General features: G+C 42.8%; 1 protein-coding gene and 1 long non-coding RNA gene across 8 annotated transcripts in view; one reads left to right on the top strand and one right to left on the bottom strand.

The window, feature by feature from the left end:
• The window catches only part of Klhl32 (kelch like family member 32), a 250314-nt gene that overhangs the window by 158858 nt on the left and 77099 nt on the right, over positions 1-14357 (top strand). For 6 of the 7 annotated variants that reach the window (XR_002820462.1, XM_004628180.2, XM_023711896.1 and 3 more), the window contains exon 5: positions 14106-14204. The exons of the other annotated variant lie outside the window; for it this stretch is intronic. Coding sequence is in view for 4 of the 6 variants with exons in the window: in XM_004628180.2 (XP_004628237.1) it covers positions 14106-14204 (99 nt within the window). In the remaining 2 variants the exon portion in view is untranslated. The remainder of the gene's footprint in view (positions 1-14105; positions 14205-14357) is intronic. 7 annotated transcript variants of the gene reach the window in all.
• LOC111815840 lies at positions 9-4075 on the bottom strand. Its single transcript, XR_002820463.1, has 3 exons — positions 4065-4075; positions 1515-1522; positions 9-206 (listed from the first exon to the last, which is right to left on the bottom strand). It is a non-coding gene; the product is annotated as an uncharacterized LOC111815840 (long non-coding RNA).

The raw sequence follows: 14357 nt of genomic DNA, 5'->3' as shown, positions 1-14357 counted from the left end.
TCATCGTTATCCACCTTAAAGTGGTAATCTTTGTCGGCCTTTAGTTCACAACCGAAGAGATAATTCTGGGGCCTCAGGGGGCTCATGTCCATATCCATCGAATCTTCCATGGAGTGGTGGCGCGCACTTAGGTGGGAGAGAATGCGGACGGAAGTGAATGACTACTGCTCCTCAGAACAGACACGCAGGACGGAATCACGCCAGGGCTCCTTTAATTAATATATGCAGTTTTTACTTGAAGAGTTCTGATTAATTCATATCATGGTGTTAGTTTTCTGTTGCTGGTCCCTCTTTCCTTTTCTGCTTAACTACTCGTCCTGTTTGGTATATTCATTTTTTTAGTCTTCTTGACATTGTTGCCTTCCTTATCTCTCTCTAGAAAATCTTTGAGACTTTTGTGGAGTGCTGATTTGGCAGTTATGTATTTCTTAAGGTTCTCTTTGTCATGGAATATCTTATTTCTCTATCAGCTTTCAAATATTATCTTGCAGGGTCTGGGTTTGAATTTGTTTTTTTTATGTATTTGGTACAGGGTCTGGGTTTGAATTTGTTTTCTTTTTTTATGTATTTGGTACAGAGTCTCACTACACAGCTCAGACTCATAGTGATCCTCCTGTTTCAGCTTCCCCAGTGCTGGGATCATTGGCATGTGCCACCACACCGGGTCTTGGCAGCCAGCTCAGTGTGCCCGGGGGCAGGGCCAGCATGGCGTGTGGTCTACTGGAAATGGAAATGTATTTGTTTTCTTCTAGTATTCTTATCAACTTGCAGCCAATTTTCAGAGATTCACCTTTTTCTTTCTCTTCATTAAATCATTGTCTTCCTTGATTCCAGGTCCCGGAGAGCCTGCGCTTCGGGCATCTTACCTTCCTGCCATCTTATCTTGCTCTCTGCTTTGGGTTTTGATCTTTATGTGCAAATTTCTTACTAACAGGAATATACAGTGGGGTGTTTCAGTGTGCATGCTGTAGGGTTGGTACTTCTTTGTGTGGTGGCTGCTCTGTGTATCATCTGGTATCCCTGGTCACTTGCCTAGTAAATGCCATTTGGACCATCCTTCCAAAATGACTAAAAAGATCCACTTAAGTTTACAATTTGTCCCCTAGAAAGTGGTGCTGACTCCTTTAGAAAACACTGATCAGGCTTTCTAAACTGTATACCTAGATCAAGCCAGAAAACTGAAAGTCTGGCTTATAAATAATTTCTTTATGAACCTTTACTTTTTATGTGGTGTTCTATAAAATATGCTTTTGATAGTTTTGACAGTATCATCAAGCAAATCATTCGAAGCTTCTCTTAATGTGTGTAGGAAGTTTTTTGTTAGGCGTCAGGGTCTGGAAAAACAAAAATTGTTCTTGATGTTTTTATCATTCAATATTTTTTTTTCATACATAGTCTCACTATGCAGTTCAGACTCCTAGTGATCATCCTGCTTCAGTCTCCCCAGCACTAGGATTACAGGCTTGCACCATCACGCCCAGTTTCAGTGGCCGGCTCTGCCAGGGCGACTTGACATGCAGTACTGAGGCTAGAACCCCAGTCCTTGCACTTGCCAGGCAGGTGCTTAGACCACTGAGCTATCTACTGAGCCCCTTATCATTCAATCTTATATGAGATTGTATTTCTTCTCTAGTGTTGTGGCCCTTGTAATGGTTATGAAAGTGGAGATTGCATTCACACTCACACACACACTCTCTCTCTCTCTCTCTCTCTCTCTCTCTCTCTCTCTCTCTCTCTTATGTGCTCTTCTGACTTCATTGTCTTTTGATTTCTATTTACTTTTACTGTGTTGCTAAGTTGGGCAGTCTCAGAGTGACCTTTTCGTTAGTTATAGATATTAATGAGTGGTGCTACACTATATTAGTTCTGCCTATGAAAATTTCAAGTGTATTCCATCAATAAAACATTCCACTTATCTCAAAATTTTTCCATTCTTATCTCAGCATGAAAAATAAGTAGCATGCGCACTCTAAAGTAAGTTATTCTTTCTTGGTTTTGAAAACAGGAAAAAATGACCAAACATTTATTTAACTCTAAGAAACAGGTGAAAAATAGTTTCACTCAAATTTTCATCAGTTACATTGTTATCTTTCTGCTTTCTTCTGGACTTTGTCTATAGGCCATGAAATTTTACCAAGTTTTTGTTTTAGTATAGTTTCCTTCCTTTTCTGAAATTAGATAAAAGTACATTTACCTATATAGACTATAAAATAGTGTTGCCTTCTTGTAATTTAGGTTTTTGTTCCATGTGACTTATTTTTAAATAATGAAGATACCCAGAATGACCTGACCGGAGGAGGCACACATTTTTAAGGAAATGACTGCTGAGGGCTTTACAGTAACTGCTGGTAGTGAATGTGCTTCTTAAAGTGCCTCTTTTCTGTACGTGGGATTCGTGAGCCCTCTGCTGGAAGCATTTAGTATTTGTACAAGACGGTAGAAATATTGGTGCTTTACAATTCTAAGTGAAAAAATTTTGAAGACAGTAAACTGATAGCAAATATATACAGTCTTGTGATTAATATCCCAATAAACAGTTGGCCAAATAGAACTTTCATAAAATTTATATGAAAGGTAGCTATCCCATTTGAATATAATAATGGTGGGGACATTCAAATGAAGAAATAATTTGAATGGATTGTAGAATATGCTGTTAATTTGTGAATATTTTATTTGTTTTGTATGTTTCATAAAAATATCTTTTATATTCTCAAAGTGAGATTTATTAATCTAGCAAACATTTAAGGAGTACCTACTAGGTGTGTTGATATTAAGGTGTGTTGATGGAGGAAAAAATACATACTGAATACTTTTTCATAGTGGTTCAAACTGCGATTAGAAACATGAGATCAGTACACCACTGTATTTTTTTAAGAAGTTGGGGGGCTGGCAATGTCAGAAGTTGTTGAGTGTTTCACAGCTCAGCATATTAATATGGCTTTACTTTTTATACCTCATTTTTATACTTTTCTGCTGGATGGTTAAGAACAAGATAAAGCAAGACCTATATATCAAGAAATGTAACTGTTGTATCTGATAAGGTCAGTCAAGTACCCTCAGGATTTATCCTGTAACCCTATACCGCAGTTTGCAGGTCCTTTGTCAGTGTCAGCCATGTGGATGAGTCATGGCCATTGCTTGGCCAATGTGCTCTCTGTGAAAGCCTGAGAGAATGTTTTCTCTCCATGTGACTCTCCTTAGGCACACTCTACATCATCGATCTCATTGCTCTGTGGTCCCATAATCTCCTTGATCAGAAAATTTGGGATACAACTGAGTTACATGATGTTACAGTACAGGTTCTCCTATGTCCTGAGTCTTCACTGACCTTGAAAGGCTAGATAGTAAAAAAGTCAAGCCATATGTGGTGGTTCACACCTGGAATCACAGCATTTGGGAGGCTGAGGCAGGAGAATTGCTAAGAGTTCAAGACCAGCCTGGTATCCATTATGAGTTCAAGGCAAGTCTGAACACATAGCAAGATCCTACCTTAAAAAACAAATTCAGTTGCTACCAGCAGTTAGAGGGGAAGGAGGAATGAATAGTCCAAGCACAGGGGATCATTAAAACATTGAACTATTCTGTATATTGCAATGGTGAATACATTTTACTGTACATCTGTCAAAACCCATAGAATGAACAACACCAAGCATCAGCCCTAATGTAAACGGTGCACTTTGAGAGAAAATGGTAGATTAATTAATGTAGGCTCCCCAATGAGAACAAATGCTCCCTTCTGTTGCTGTGGAGAGGAAACAAACACATGGGGCAGGAGACCCACCTGTACTCCTGCCTGTGTTTTGCTGTAAACCCAAAACTGCTCTGAAAATGGAGTATATTTATTAAAATTTAAAAACACAAGTAAAGAATATTTAAGCAATGCTTATTTCATAGACTGTACAAAAACACATGGAACAAGTTAGGCAGGGGTTTTTGGACACAAAGATTTACAATTTATTCACTGGATTTTTATTTTTCTGCCCATTTGATAACTACATGGGTGACTAGTAGGTATCAAAGACTAAGAAAATGCAACTCTTTGATTCCTCTGCCAAATCAGCTACGTCATTCACTTTACTCTTGTAAATTGAGGCTTTCATCTGACCAGTTAGCTACACCTAAACTCGTAATCCCACTGCAACAATGAAATCTGTTCATCTGGTTCACACCCTTGATTCATCTGGTTCTTAGCTTAGAGAGGTGACCAGAATATTAGGCCTAGAAAAGACTTCAGGATTGAGTAAATTCTCTTCCATTCAATTTTCTCATCTGCCATATTACCGTCTTTATTTTTAAGGGTATGAAGTAGGGAAGGTGATAAGAAGGACAGATAACATAGTTGAAATGCCAGTGTAAGACCTTTTATATAGTAGGCAGTGTGTCAATCCTACGAGCAAAAGTTGGAGCCACTGTGAAGTAGAATTTTTTAAATAAAATGAACAACAGCAGAGCAGCAATAATAGCTTCATTTTTTTAACCCTATTAAACATGCCAAGCATTATTCTCATCATTTATATAGGCTATCTCAGTATATAAATGCCATGAAGATAGGTAGCAGTTGTCTATTTGTTTTTAAGACAGTGCTGAGTGCAGATATGCCAGTGACTTACTAGGTTCCTATAGCAGACCCTAGAGCCGTACTTTCTCAGTCACTCCTTTTGAAGCAAATGCAGAAAATCCCCAAATGAATATGAAATTGTGTGTTAATGATATATGTTTTATATGAAGATTTATTTCAGTGAAATTAGATGTCATAAACACAGTGTCCTTTAATATCCTGTGCCCACTACGGTCTTGGCATTAATTTTACCACAACCTAGTATGTCCCTTTGGCCTGTTCTTTCTCCACTCATATATTTAGCAGTGGAATAGCCAAATAGACCCTGTATCTGAGCACTGGCATCAGCCCTATTCATTCTTTCAGAGAACTTGTGTCTTTTGGTACTGCTATTTTAGTTCGTGTTTCCTCTTTGGTCATGCATGCATTATGAAAAACACTTGCTTCACTGTGGACAAGCCCAGCTTCATTAATAAAGCTCAATGGAATGGAGTCTACTCTCTTCATCACACTTGAAAGAGCACTGGTTGTAAAAGTAAGTTTTAATAATTAATTTGGCTTTTCTTTTAACCTGTAATGACCTTCATGTTTCATTATATTTTAATTCCTGAAACTGCTTCCCTCTCAAGAGTTAGAAGCTATCAAAAAATTGTGTTCTGCTTTTTCAAATAGTTAGCCATATTTTAAGGTGATGTAAGTACATAGAACTTATCTTTACATTTTGTTAAATTATGTATTTAATTAATTTAAACATAATGAGAAAAACTAACGGGCAGAACTATGAATCTCAGAGCTTTGAAATGCCAGAATCATATTAATGAAGACGAAAGCCAAAAGAAAAAGGAGCTTGCTTGTAGGGTATGAAATGAGGAAAGCTTTTTTCATGTGAAGAATTATTTGAGACGCTCCTTCAGTCAACTAAGGTATCACCACCGAATAGTTTCATGTCCACAATAACATCCTCTGTCCACTGTAAACTTAGCATTTTTTCTGCTGCAACTTAATGATTCTATTTGGATCATTTCTTCTTTTCCTGTAATGGTCTGGATGTAATATATTGCCCACAGGAGACCAAAATAAAAGGAATTACAGAACATTTATTAGTTACCTGGTGACCCATGTGCTCCCCACCCCATCTGGGAAGACACAAAAGGCCCAGTTCTTTGTTTCCTACCTGCTTTTATAGTTTCTTTGTTGCTATGGCAACAGGGCAGGAATGTGGTGCCCCCTATATCCTATAGGTGCACGGTCAGGGCAGGAATGTGATGCCCCTACATCCTGTAGGTGCGAGGTCTCGGGCAGAGGGACTTCTGGCTAAGCGTGGGCAAATAGTCTGTACCTTATTGCCCTAAATGTGTCCTGTCTCCTCCTTATCTCCTGTGTGTTTGTGAAGGTTCACACAGGGCAGGGGAAGGAGTGAGGAATGGGGAAATTTAGGCAAGGCTGCTTCTTCGTAAATACTTCAGGCAGGGGTTAATTGAATTTCACCTCAGTCTTTTTTACTTCTACAAGTGAGTGGGGTAGTATGCTAGATGCCAGCCCTTACGTTCCAACTCAGGTACCTAGCTGAAGTATTTAATCCATCATTCTTACTTATGTTCCAAAATGGTTAGAATACACATGCATCTTTTCTTATGGCCTATGGCAGTCTTTTGAGGTAGATGTCTGTAGAGATGAGAACTCTCAGGCACATGGAATTTTAGTTTTCCCGAGCTCATTTTGCCAGCAAGGTAGGCACCAAGATAGGAAGTCAGGTGGCCCTAGAGCCATGGGCTTAGTGTACCAGACAATGGTGGCAGTTTAGAATCCTGAGGATGGGATCCCAGCTGGTGCCTGGCTGAGCAAAGGCCCTGTACTTTTTGTATAGGAAGTGGAGTTAAGAGTCGGATCTTGAAGAACAAGTAGGATTTTCACACTCCAGTGGAGACTTAAAGGAGCTGAGAATACAAGATGACTTAAAAAGGTGTTGCCTTTATGTGGAGAACAGGGAGCTCTTGGCTTTTTCCAAGGGACCAGAAAGTCTCCGAATCAGCAGTAAGCTTTTCAAAGCAGGTTGAAGCCCCATCATGAGGGTGTCTTAGTACAAAGACAGAATATTGAATTACCTAATTTTTATGAACAGACTTCTAATCACTATTGCTCAAATAAAATTCTTCAACCAAAATACTTATGTACATTTTCCAACATATTAGAGAAACTTACAAAGTATAGTTTGTTGTTTTCATTACCTTTATTTGAATGATTTTTGTCTTAAAACTAAAGGTATCAGTTATAAAGGTGTAGTGCATGAATTTAGGAAATCCTTTTGCTGTAAACAAGCGCCACCTTGTGGATAGTCTGAGGTTTTGATATAAAATCTGTATTGAAGGCACATTGTAGATCTTACATTTTATATTTCATCTTATGTTTTATGTTCTATCAATTAAATTCTCCCTCTTAGAAAAGTGAATACAAAAGGCTTTATGTGTCCTTAGTATCTTTTTTTTTTGTCCATCAGTCCTTTATTATACTGGTCTGCAGAGAAGATTCAGTACACTTGTGCTCAGAATGCGTATGGGGGCCGGGTGGCAAGGCAGGCAACTGGAACATGATTTGGAGCTAGACACAGTGAGAGAGAGCCTCACCTGGATGTGGTCAGGAAGCATTTCATCAGCACGGAACAAAGCAAAGATGTGCTGAGATATGTGGCTGGGTGCACGCCTCCCTGCGGAGGCCAAAGGTCTTATCTCCTGGCTTATTTTCTGGTGACTACACATGAAACCTCAGATGGTTTTTCAGTTTAGTAATACACACATATACACACATAGAGGTTTTTTTTTTTTTTTTTTTAAAGTAAATAACACCTAAACTTAATTCAGGATTGATTCCTACCTTCTGGAGCCACTTCCTTTGGGGTCAGGGAGAAAATGGTTATTTTTTTAAAATCACCCCACAGTCTATGTTCATCTTCTGCTCAAGTGATCCCGGCGCCCAGGCAGTGGCCTTACAGAAGGATGCAGTGCTGGACACCACAGGCTCTCTGGCTTCCCCTTACCCATCCTGCTTGGCATGGTTTCCCCTGCCCCTTACTCAGTCAAGTCCTTAGTAAAGGAAGAAGAAGCAGTAGGAAAACTAGGGCTGGGGGGATAGCTTGGTGGTCTATGCGCCTGCCTGGCAAGCGTAAGGACCCGGGTTCGATCCCTGATACCACATGCTGTGCCAGACCCTGAACCCTGGGAGTGCCATGCTGGCCACCAAGACTAGGTATGATGGCACATGCGTGTAATCCCAGCACTGGGGAGGCTGAGACAAGAGGATCACTAGGAGTCTGAGCTGCATAGCAAGACTCTGTATCAAATTAATTAATTAATTTTTAAAAATTTGAATTACTGCCTCTCATCTCTTCTGGATAGAAAAGAAGCCATCTTGTGCTTGGACTGAAAAGTTGTGCCCCAGGGGTGCTACTCTAGCTGGAAGGTAGGGGCGCCGGAAACAAAATGCTGACTTGAACAGCATGGGGGTGTCTGGTTCCCCTGTGCAGTTACAACATAGGACGCTTGCAGCTGTGAGCAGCCTAACAGCTGAGCAGCATAGGGGTGTGGAAGCAGGAGGAGGTGTTCTTCGGGGTTGTACTCTGCCTGTTTACTTCCGCGACATCTGTGGCTTTATCCATAGTCCTCACCCCAAGGGCTGCATGGGCTTTGATGAGCTTTATATTCTTTCCTAAGTCCTAGGCCTACGAATACCAGTTGTCAGGCTCAGCTCATGCCGGCTTCTTCAGAAAGACCTCAGATGCTGGACTGAGCTCCGCTGGTGTTGCGAGGGCTGTAGTTGGACCTGTTTCCCCTTCTTGGTCTGGGGAGCAGCTTATTCACTCCGGAAGGACAGAGTCCTGGCAACAGTGACTTGCAGATGCATGGAAGGCGGCCAGTCTTGCAGAAGAAGGGCTGGCTGGGCTGTGTTGGAAGTGGGGGACCTCACAGGAGCGCCTCTGGGTTGTCGGCCTTTGCCTACCTGTGCTGGCAGCCACACAGACTCCCAGTGTCATTCACCAAGGCTCCACGTCTTCACCACTGGCTGCCAAGCCTGGTCAGTAGCATCTAGCAGTGTCCAGATGGTCTGGGTTGTCTGTCTGTCTGTCTGTGTGTCTGCCTGCTGCCTGCCTGCCTGCCTGCCTGCCTGCCTGCCTGCCTGCCTTCCTTCCTTCCTTCCTTCCTTCCTTCCTTCCTTCCTTCCTTCCTTCTTTTCTTACTTTGTCTCTCTCTGTCTCTCTTTTTGTCTCTCTCTGTGTCTCCATCTGTTTGTCTCTATCTCTGTCTCTCCTTCTCTCTCTCTTTTTTTTTTTTTTTTTTTTTTTTTTTTTTTGAGACAGGATCTTGCTTATGCAGTGTCCAGTCTGGCCTGAACTCACTATCCTAGGTTGGTCTAGACCGCATGGTGATCCTTCTGCCTCTGCCTGCCAGGTGCTGGGATTATGGGTGGGCCCCTGTGCCCAGCTCTGGGCTCTGTACTGCTCTGTCCAGATTGAGGTGAAGCAGATTCCTAGCCAGCATTGCAGAGCATCTGCTGGCGCGCTTTGCCTCCTCGTGGCCCGCCAGGCTCGTGTGAGCATGCCAGGCCCTGAAGAGCTTCTCCGAGTTCTGGGTGCCCTGGCCATGCCCCAGCTTCTAGCTGCCATTGCTGCGAGCTGGGGATTCCACACTCTCTGGGACTCACTACAATTTGGGTTGTTGCCCTGTATCTGTTGTGTTTTCTCCCCTCTCAAATATTTATTTAAAAGATACTTATACTTTTAAAAAGTCAATTTATTTTATGACTTAGAAATTTAAGCTTGTGATAATTGATAATATGCCATTTTGCTGTATTGCATGAGAAAAATATGAAGAATCCCAGAGGTAATTATAATATAAAAATGGGAAATGTGTCTCATTTCATATCTGATATTAAATCACATCATTTAAGTTTCATTTGCATGAGAGCTTGTGCTAGTGCCTGATTATGTTCCTGTGTGTGCACTTGCTTAGTAAAGTGTACTTAGTTGTCTGGCCTTAACTCATTCACAACGGGGCTGTGGTACATATGTGCTGCTGCCAGGTGACCTGTAAAGCCAGTGCTACAAGCATACCTTTCCCTTCGGATGGCTTTTTATTTTATTAGTAAAAAGACCCACAAAAGTGATTAAATCCATTTGTAACACCACAGTTTCAAGCACCCCAAGGGACAGTTGTGTGTGTACCTCCTGGTGGCTCAAGTTGAGGGGACTGTGTGAATGTCTTCAAGTCTTCCAACCTACTCCACCTACCAGCCCCACGCAAATCAAGAGTTTCCTGAAGCAAGTAATAAGGAAGATATCTTTGAATATAAAAAAAAAATTCCTGAAGATGTCACCTCTTCACAAGGCGGAAAAAAAGGCCACACTGAGACTTACCATGGCTTTAACGGCCATGCTGTGCCAGCAGCTGATCTGGCACCAAGCACAGCTGTTGACGTGGCAGGAGGAGCTGTGACGGGCAGGGCGAGCTTGGCTGCGGGCTCTGCGTGTGACCTGTGCCTCTGCCTGTTAGGCGCAGTCCCGTCCTTCTGGAACCTCACGCTCGGTCGCACATCGTGCTCCTCACTCTCGCCTCACACAGGTCTCATGGTTCCTGGTACCGTGAAGTGCCTGCAGATGTTGTGGAGACCAAGATCCTATATTTTTTCAGTTTAGAGGCTGTTCATTAGAGTCTATGCAGGTTCAGCTGTCCACTACCAGCTCTGCTTAGATCGGTGAGCCGAGGACATGTTTGGATGAGTACTCAAGAGTACTTTGTAGAGACAGAACATGTCCTCGGTGGGCTGAAGTCCATCCAGCTTTTACTGCACTCGAGGGCAGGGGGGTGGTCGTCTCACTGTCATGCCAGCTAGAATCACCGTAACCTCAGTCCTCAGCCAGACCTGTTCCCAGTTGACCAGAATAAGCACATTCGGGGTGGGGGTCAGCCGAGGACTTCGGTTCATGTAAGCTTGCCTACTGCAGGTACCAGAAAGGTTACTGAGCCTGACCCCGGTAATGGGATTGTCCCTTCCCTGAGAGCAGATCTCTGCTCGAGAACACACCATGACTCTGCCGCCTGGAGGTCAGCTGTGGATGGATTGTGGGCAGAAAATACTCTATATAAATGTCCCTGTAGATGACACACGTTCACCACCCCCTGAGCTTGTTCCTAAGTGCATGAACACTTGTTTGCAAATCTAGAAAGGTCCCAGATCTGCCTTCACCCAACCAGGTGAGCGTCACTGAAAAAGGAAAAATCCCAGCCTACCTTACTTTAGCTCTTCTGAGGCTTTTACCTTTAACAGTGGATTCTAGGCTACTTGATCTTATGCATCTTGCATTTCATTTACTTATTTATTTTATTTTTGAGACAGGGTCTCACTCTGCAGTTCACCTGGGCTTGAACTCACTTTGTAGCCCAGGCTGGTCTCAAACTCCCAACGATCCTCCTGCCTTAGCTTCCCGGGTGCTGGGATTGCCGGGGTATGTCATCACGCTTGGCCATACATGGCGCATTTTCTTGATCTTTGTCTTGACTGTTACTTGTGCTTCTGAAGTAAGCTCTTTCAGACTAATGAGATATCGGCTATGTCAAGCCACTTACAAGCCTCCCCACGCCAACACTGCTGTAGGACATCTGCGGTATGCCTCCCTTCCTGCAGGTAGTCCTCATTTGACCAGCTAAATCTTGAGGAGATTGAACCTTTGTCTCTGTTCCTGCTCAAGTGCAGATTCTCTGAGAATGTAGATTAGAAAAACCAGTCACTAAAGGGCAAGAGAGCTGAATTCAAAAGACTATTACAAGAGGGGTTTGCAGACGCTGATTCTGTTTCCATGAGAACCAGCTGTTCTGGTTGTTTCTTTCTGCAAACCTTTAAAAGCACTTAGGGGTTTTCTGTGCTACTGTGTGTTTTTTGGGGGAGAAACCTTATAGTGAAGACAGGAAGAAACTATAGAGCAAAAGTAAGAAAGACAAAACTCTCAATATGGGTTTCCTGTGTGAAAGTTTCTCCCAGTGAGCCTGCTGGATGTGTTACACATGCTATAGAATATTCATCTTGTCTTTCTGTGATATTTCTCTTTGTGTTTGGCATTACCAAGCCTTAGAGGTTATCATGAATGCCAGTTGTGTGAAATGAGCACAACTGACAGGATTTAAAGGCTCAGCCTAACCTTTTTAATCCATCTATTCCCTCTTCTCCGCCTTAGGCCATGCCTGTTCTGCAAGACGGTACGACATCCTTGCTCCTCTGGTGGGAGCTGCATTCATTTCCTGCTTGTCACTCAAAGCCTCCCTCCTTGAGGAGCTAGAGGGATTCCGGCTTCTCCTTCTGACTAGATGGAAAAAGTGCTATAAAGAATTTTCCAAATAAGATGTGTGTTAGTGTTTTTGCCAACTGTGCTTAACTTCTTCATTTCTTTAGCTCAATTTATAATTCTCTTTTCCTTCCCTGTTCATATTAGATCAATAAAATTCATTCTGAATTGAGCATTCATGCAGAGATCGATTAATTATCAGAACTTTTAATTAAAGCCACCAATACAGAATGATAGCTGTGTGTCAGGCATTGTTCTAAGTGTTGAGGATTTGAAATACTGTATCACTGCTGTCGTGGAGCTTTGATCCTAAAGAGTAGAGAAGCAGAAAATAAATACACGTGTACCATGCCCAGAGGGGCTAAGTACTATGACACAAAGTCAGGATAGAAAGAACAGAAGGTGTTGGGGAGTGTGATTATCATGGTATAGTCAGTAAAGCTCTCAGGTAAGGTGACAGCTGCACAGAATTCTGAAGGACGTGAGGGAAGGAATCATGCTGACAGTTTGAGGAACTGTGATCAGGTAGGCAAGTCCAATTTGGTTCATAGTACTTTTAAAATGTAGTGCAAGGGGGCAAAGGAGAAAGTAGTGCCAGTAATTAGGAGGCCTCTGTAGTGCATCTGTGGAAATGGATTGGCTTGGACTAGAGTGGTGGTAATAGAAGTTCTGAGCACCGATTGGACCCTGGAGCTCTTTTGAACAGGAGTGATGTGATGATGCATGTGGAGGATGAGAGTCAAGAATGACTTGGAGGGTCTGGCCTAAATAATTAGTAGCTGTGTTCGCTTAAGTGGCAGCGGTGGGCTAGGGTCAGGGTTGTGGAAAGGATTGGGGGTTCAGTTTGAGCTGCCTGCTGGACATCCTAGCAGCTGTGCTGACAAGACAGTTGGCTGTAGAGAGTCAATAGGTGAGAGTGGGACAAGAGAATCAAGGGTCATGGCTATATAGACGGGGTTAAAGCCATGAGATCGTACGAAACTATCCTGGAGTGAGTGAAGACAGGGCAAGAGATCTGAGAGCTGAGCTCTGGTCATCTCCAAAGCAGATGGAGACAAATGGCTTGGGAATAGAAGAAGGCCAGGAAGGAATGATGTCCCCCAAGCAAGAGAAGTGATCAATCTAAAGAGGAACAGTCTCCTTTGCTAACTACTTCTGGCTAGAGTAAAATGACACTACTACATGACCATTGGATTTGAACACAGGAACTAATGAGGTCAGCCTTAATGAGGTCATTTTTAGTGGAACAGGGGAAGGAAAACATAACAAGAATGGGGTCAAGCAGAGCTAAGAAAATGGCTGTTGTTCACTAGATGTGCAGCGGTGACTTCCCAGAAGGGTTTTGTAATGAAAGAAGAGGGAGGAATGTGGAGGCCCAGAGCTGAGGTGGCGAAGCTGTTAGAGCTTTCAGGGAGCCGAGTGGCATGCCGCAGCGCAGGTGCCGTGCTTCATCACCCCTGGCCTAGAGGAAGCTGTGGAGTGAAAGGAGGGCATTTCTGTTTCTCCAGCTGAGAGCGGCAGTGACACACAGCACGTGTGTGCTGATGGGAACTGTCAGCCAACAGAAAGAAAATATATAAAGATGCAGGAATGAGATTGTAGGCTGAGGGCTTGAAATCAATGCACATGTGGAGCATTGGGGACACGAGGTGCTGCTAAGATACAGGTTGGGTGGAGGGTGTAGTGAGAATGGGGAGGGTGACAGAAGAGGTAGGGCTGGAGGAAGGGGCTAAGTGATGTCACAGAGCGGAAGCATGTGTCCTATGGCTCAAAGAAGTACAATTCTGTTCCCTAAGATATCTGTTAACTATCTTGTTTCTATAACCTACTAAAGAACAAAATTCTGAAATAGTCTTTGAAAAACTAAAACTTAGTTTTTTGTGTGTTTTGCAAGACACATGGACTGAGTTTTCATAGGAGTTTGTTGTTCCTTAAGAATATTACAATTCTGCTGCAAAAATTGAGTGCCTAAGAGCAGAGATTCAAACACAGGAAATGAGCGTTGGTCTGTGCAGTAAGGAGAGAACTCAGCTGTTAGGGTGAAGGCTACAACCTACTAACCAGAAAAGAACGACTGACTTCTGGAGTAAGAACAGCATCGATTCAGCACATATGCCTCTGGCATTTTAAGCAGAATATGGTGTACTTATGCATGAAGCAGTACTGTATTACTTGTTTTATGGAGCTGATGGTTTTCTTTTTGTAAACATAAAACAGATTTTGTTGGAGCCAGGTGTGATCCAGGATGTGTTAGCAGCTGGCAGCCACCTACAGCTGTTGGAGCTTCTCAGTTTATGTTCCCACTATCTCATCCAGGTATGTGAGCTTGCATTCTGCTATGACCTTCTCGTCCCTTCCCCTGCGGTCCCAAATGTCCCCACCAAATGGAACCCAGTAACATGTAAAGTGACAGAGAGAGAGAGAGAGAGAGAGAGAGAGAGAGAGAGAGAGAGAGAGAGAGAGAGAGAG

This window comes from Octodon degus, unplaced genomic scaffold (genome assembly GCF_000260255.1).
Source record: "Octodon degus isolate 3935 unplaced genomic scaffold, OctDeg1.0 scaffold00022, whole genome shotgun sequence".
Lineage (NCBI taxonomy): Eukaryota > Metazoa > Chordata > Mammalia > Rodentia > Octodontidae > Octodon > Octodon degus.
This window is presented reverse-complemented; position numbering and strand designations above follow the sequence as displayed.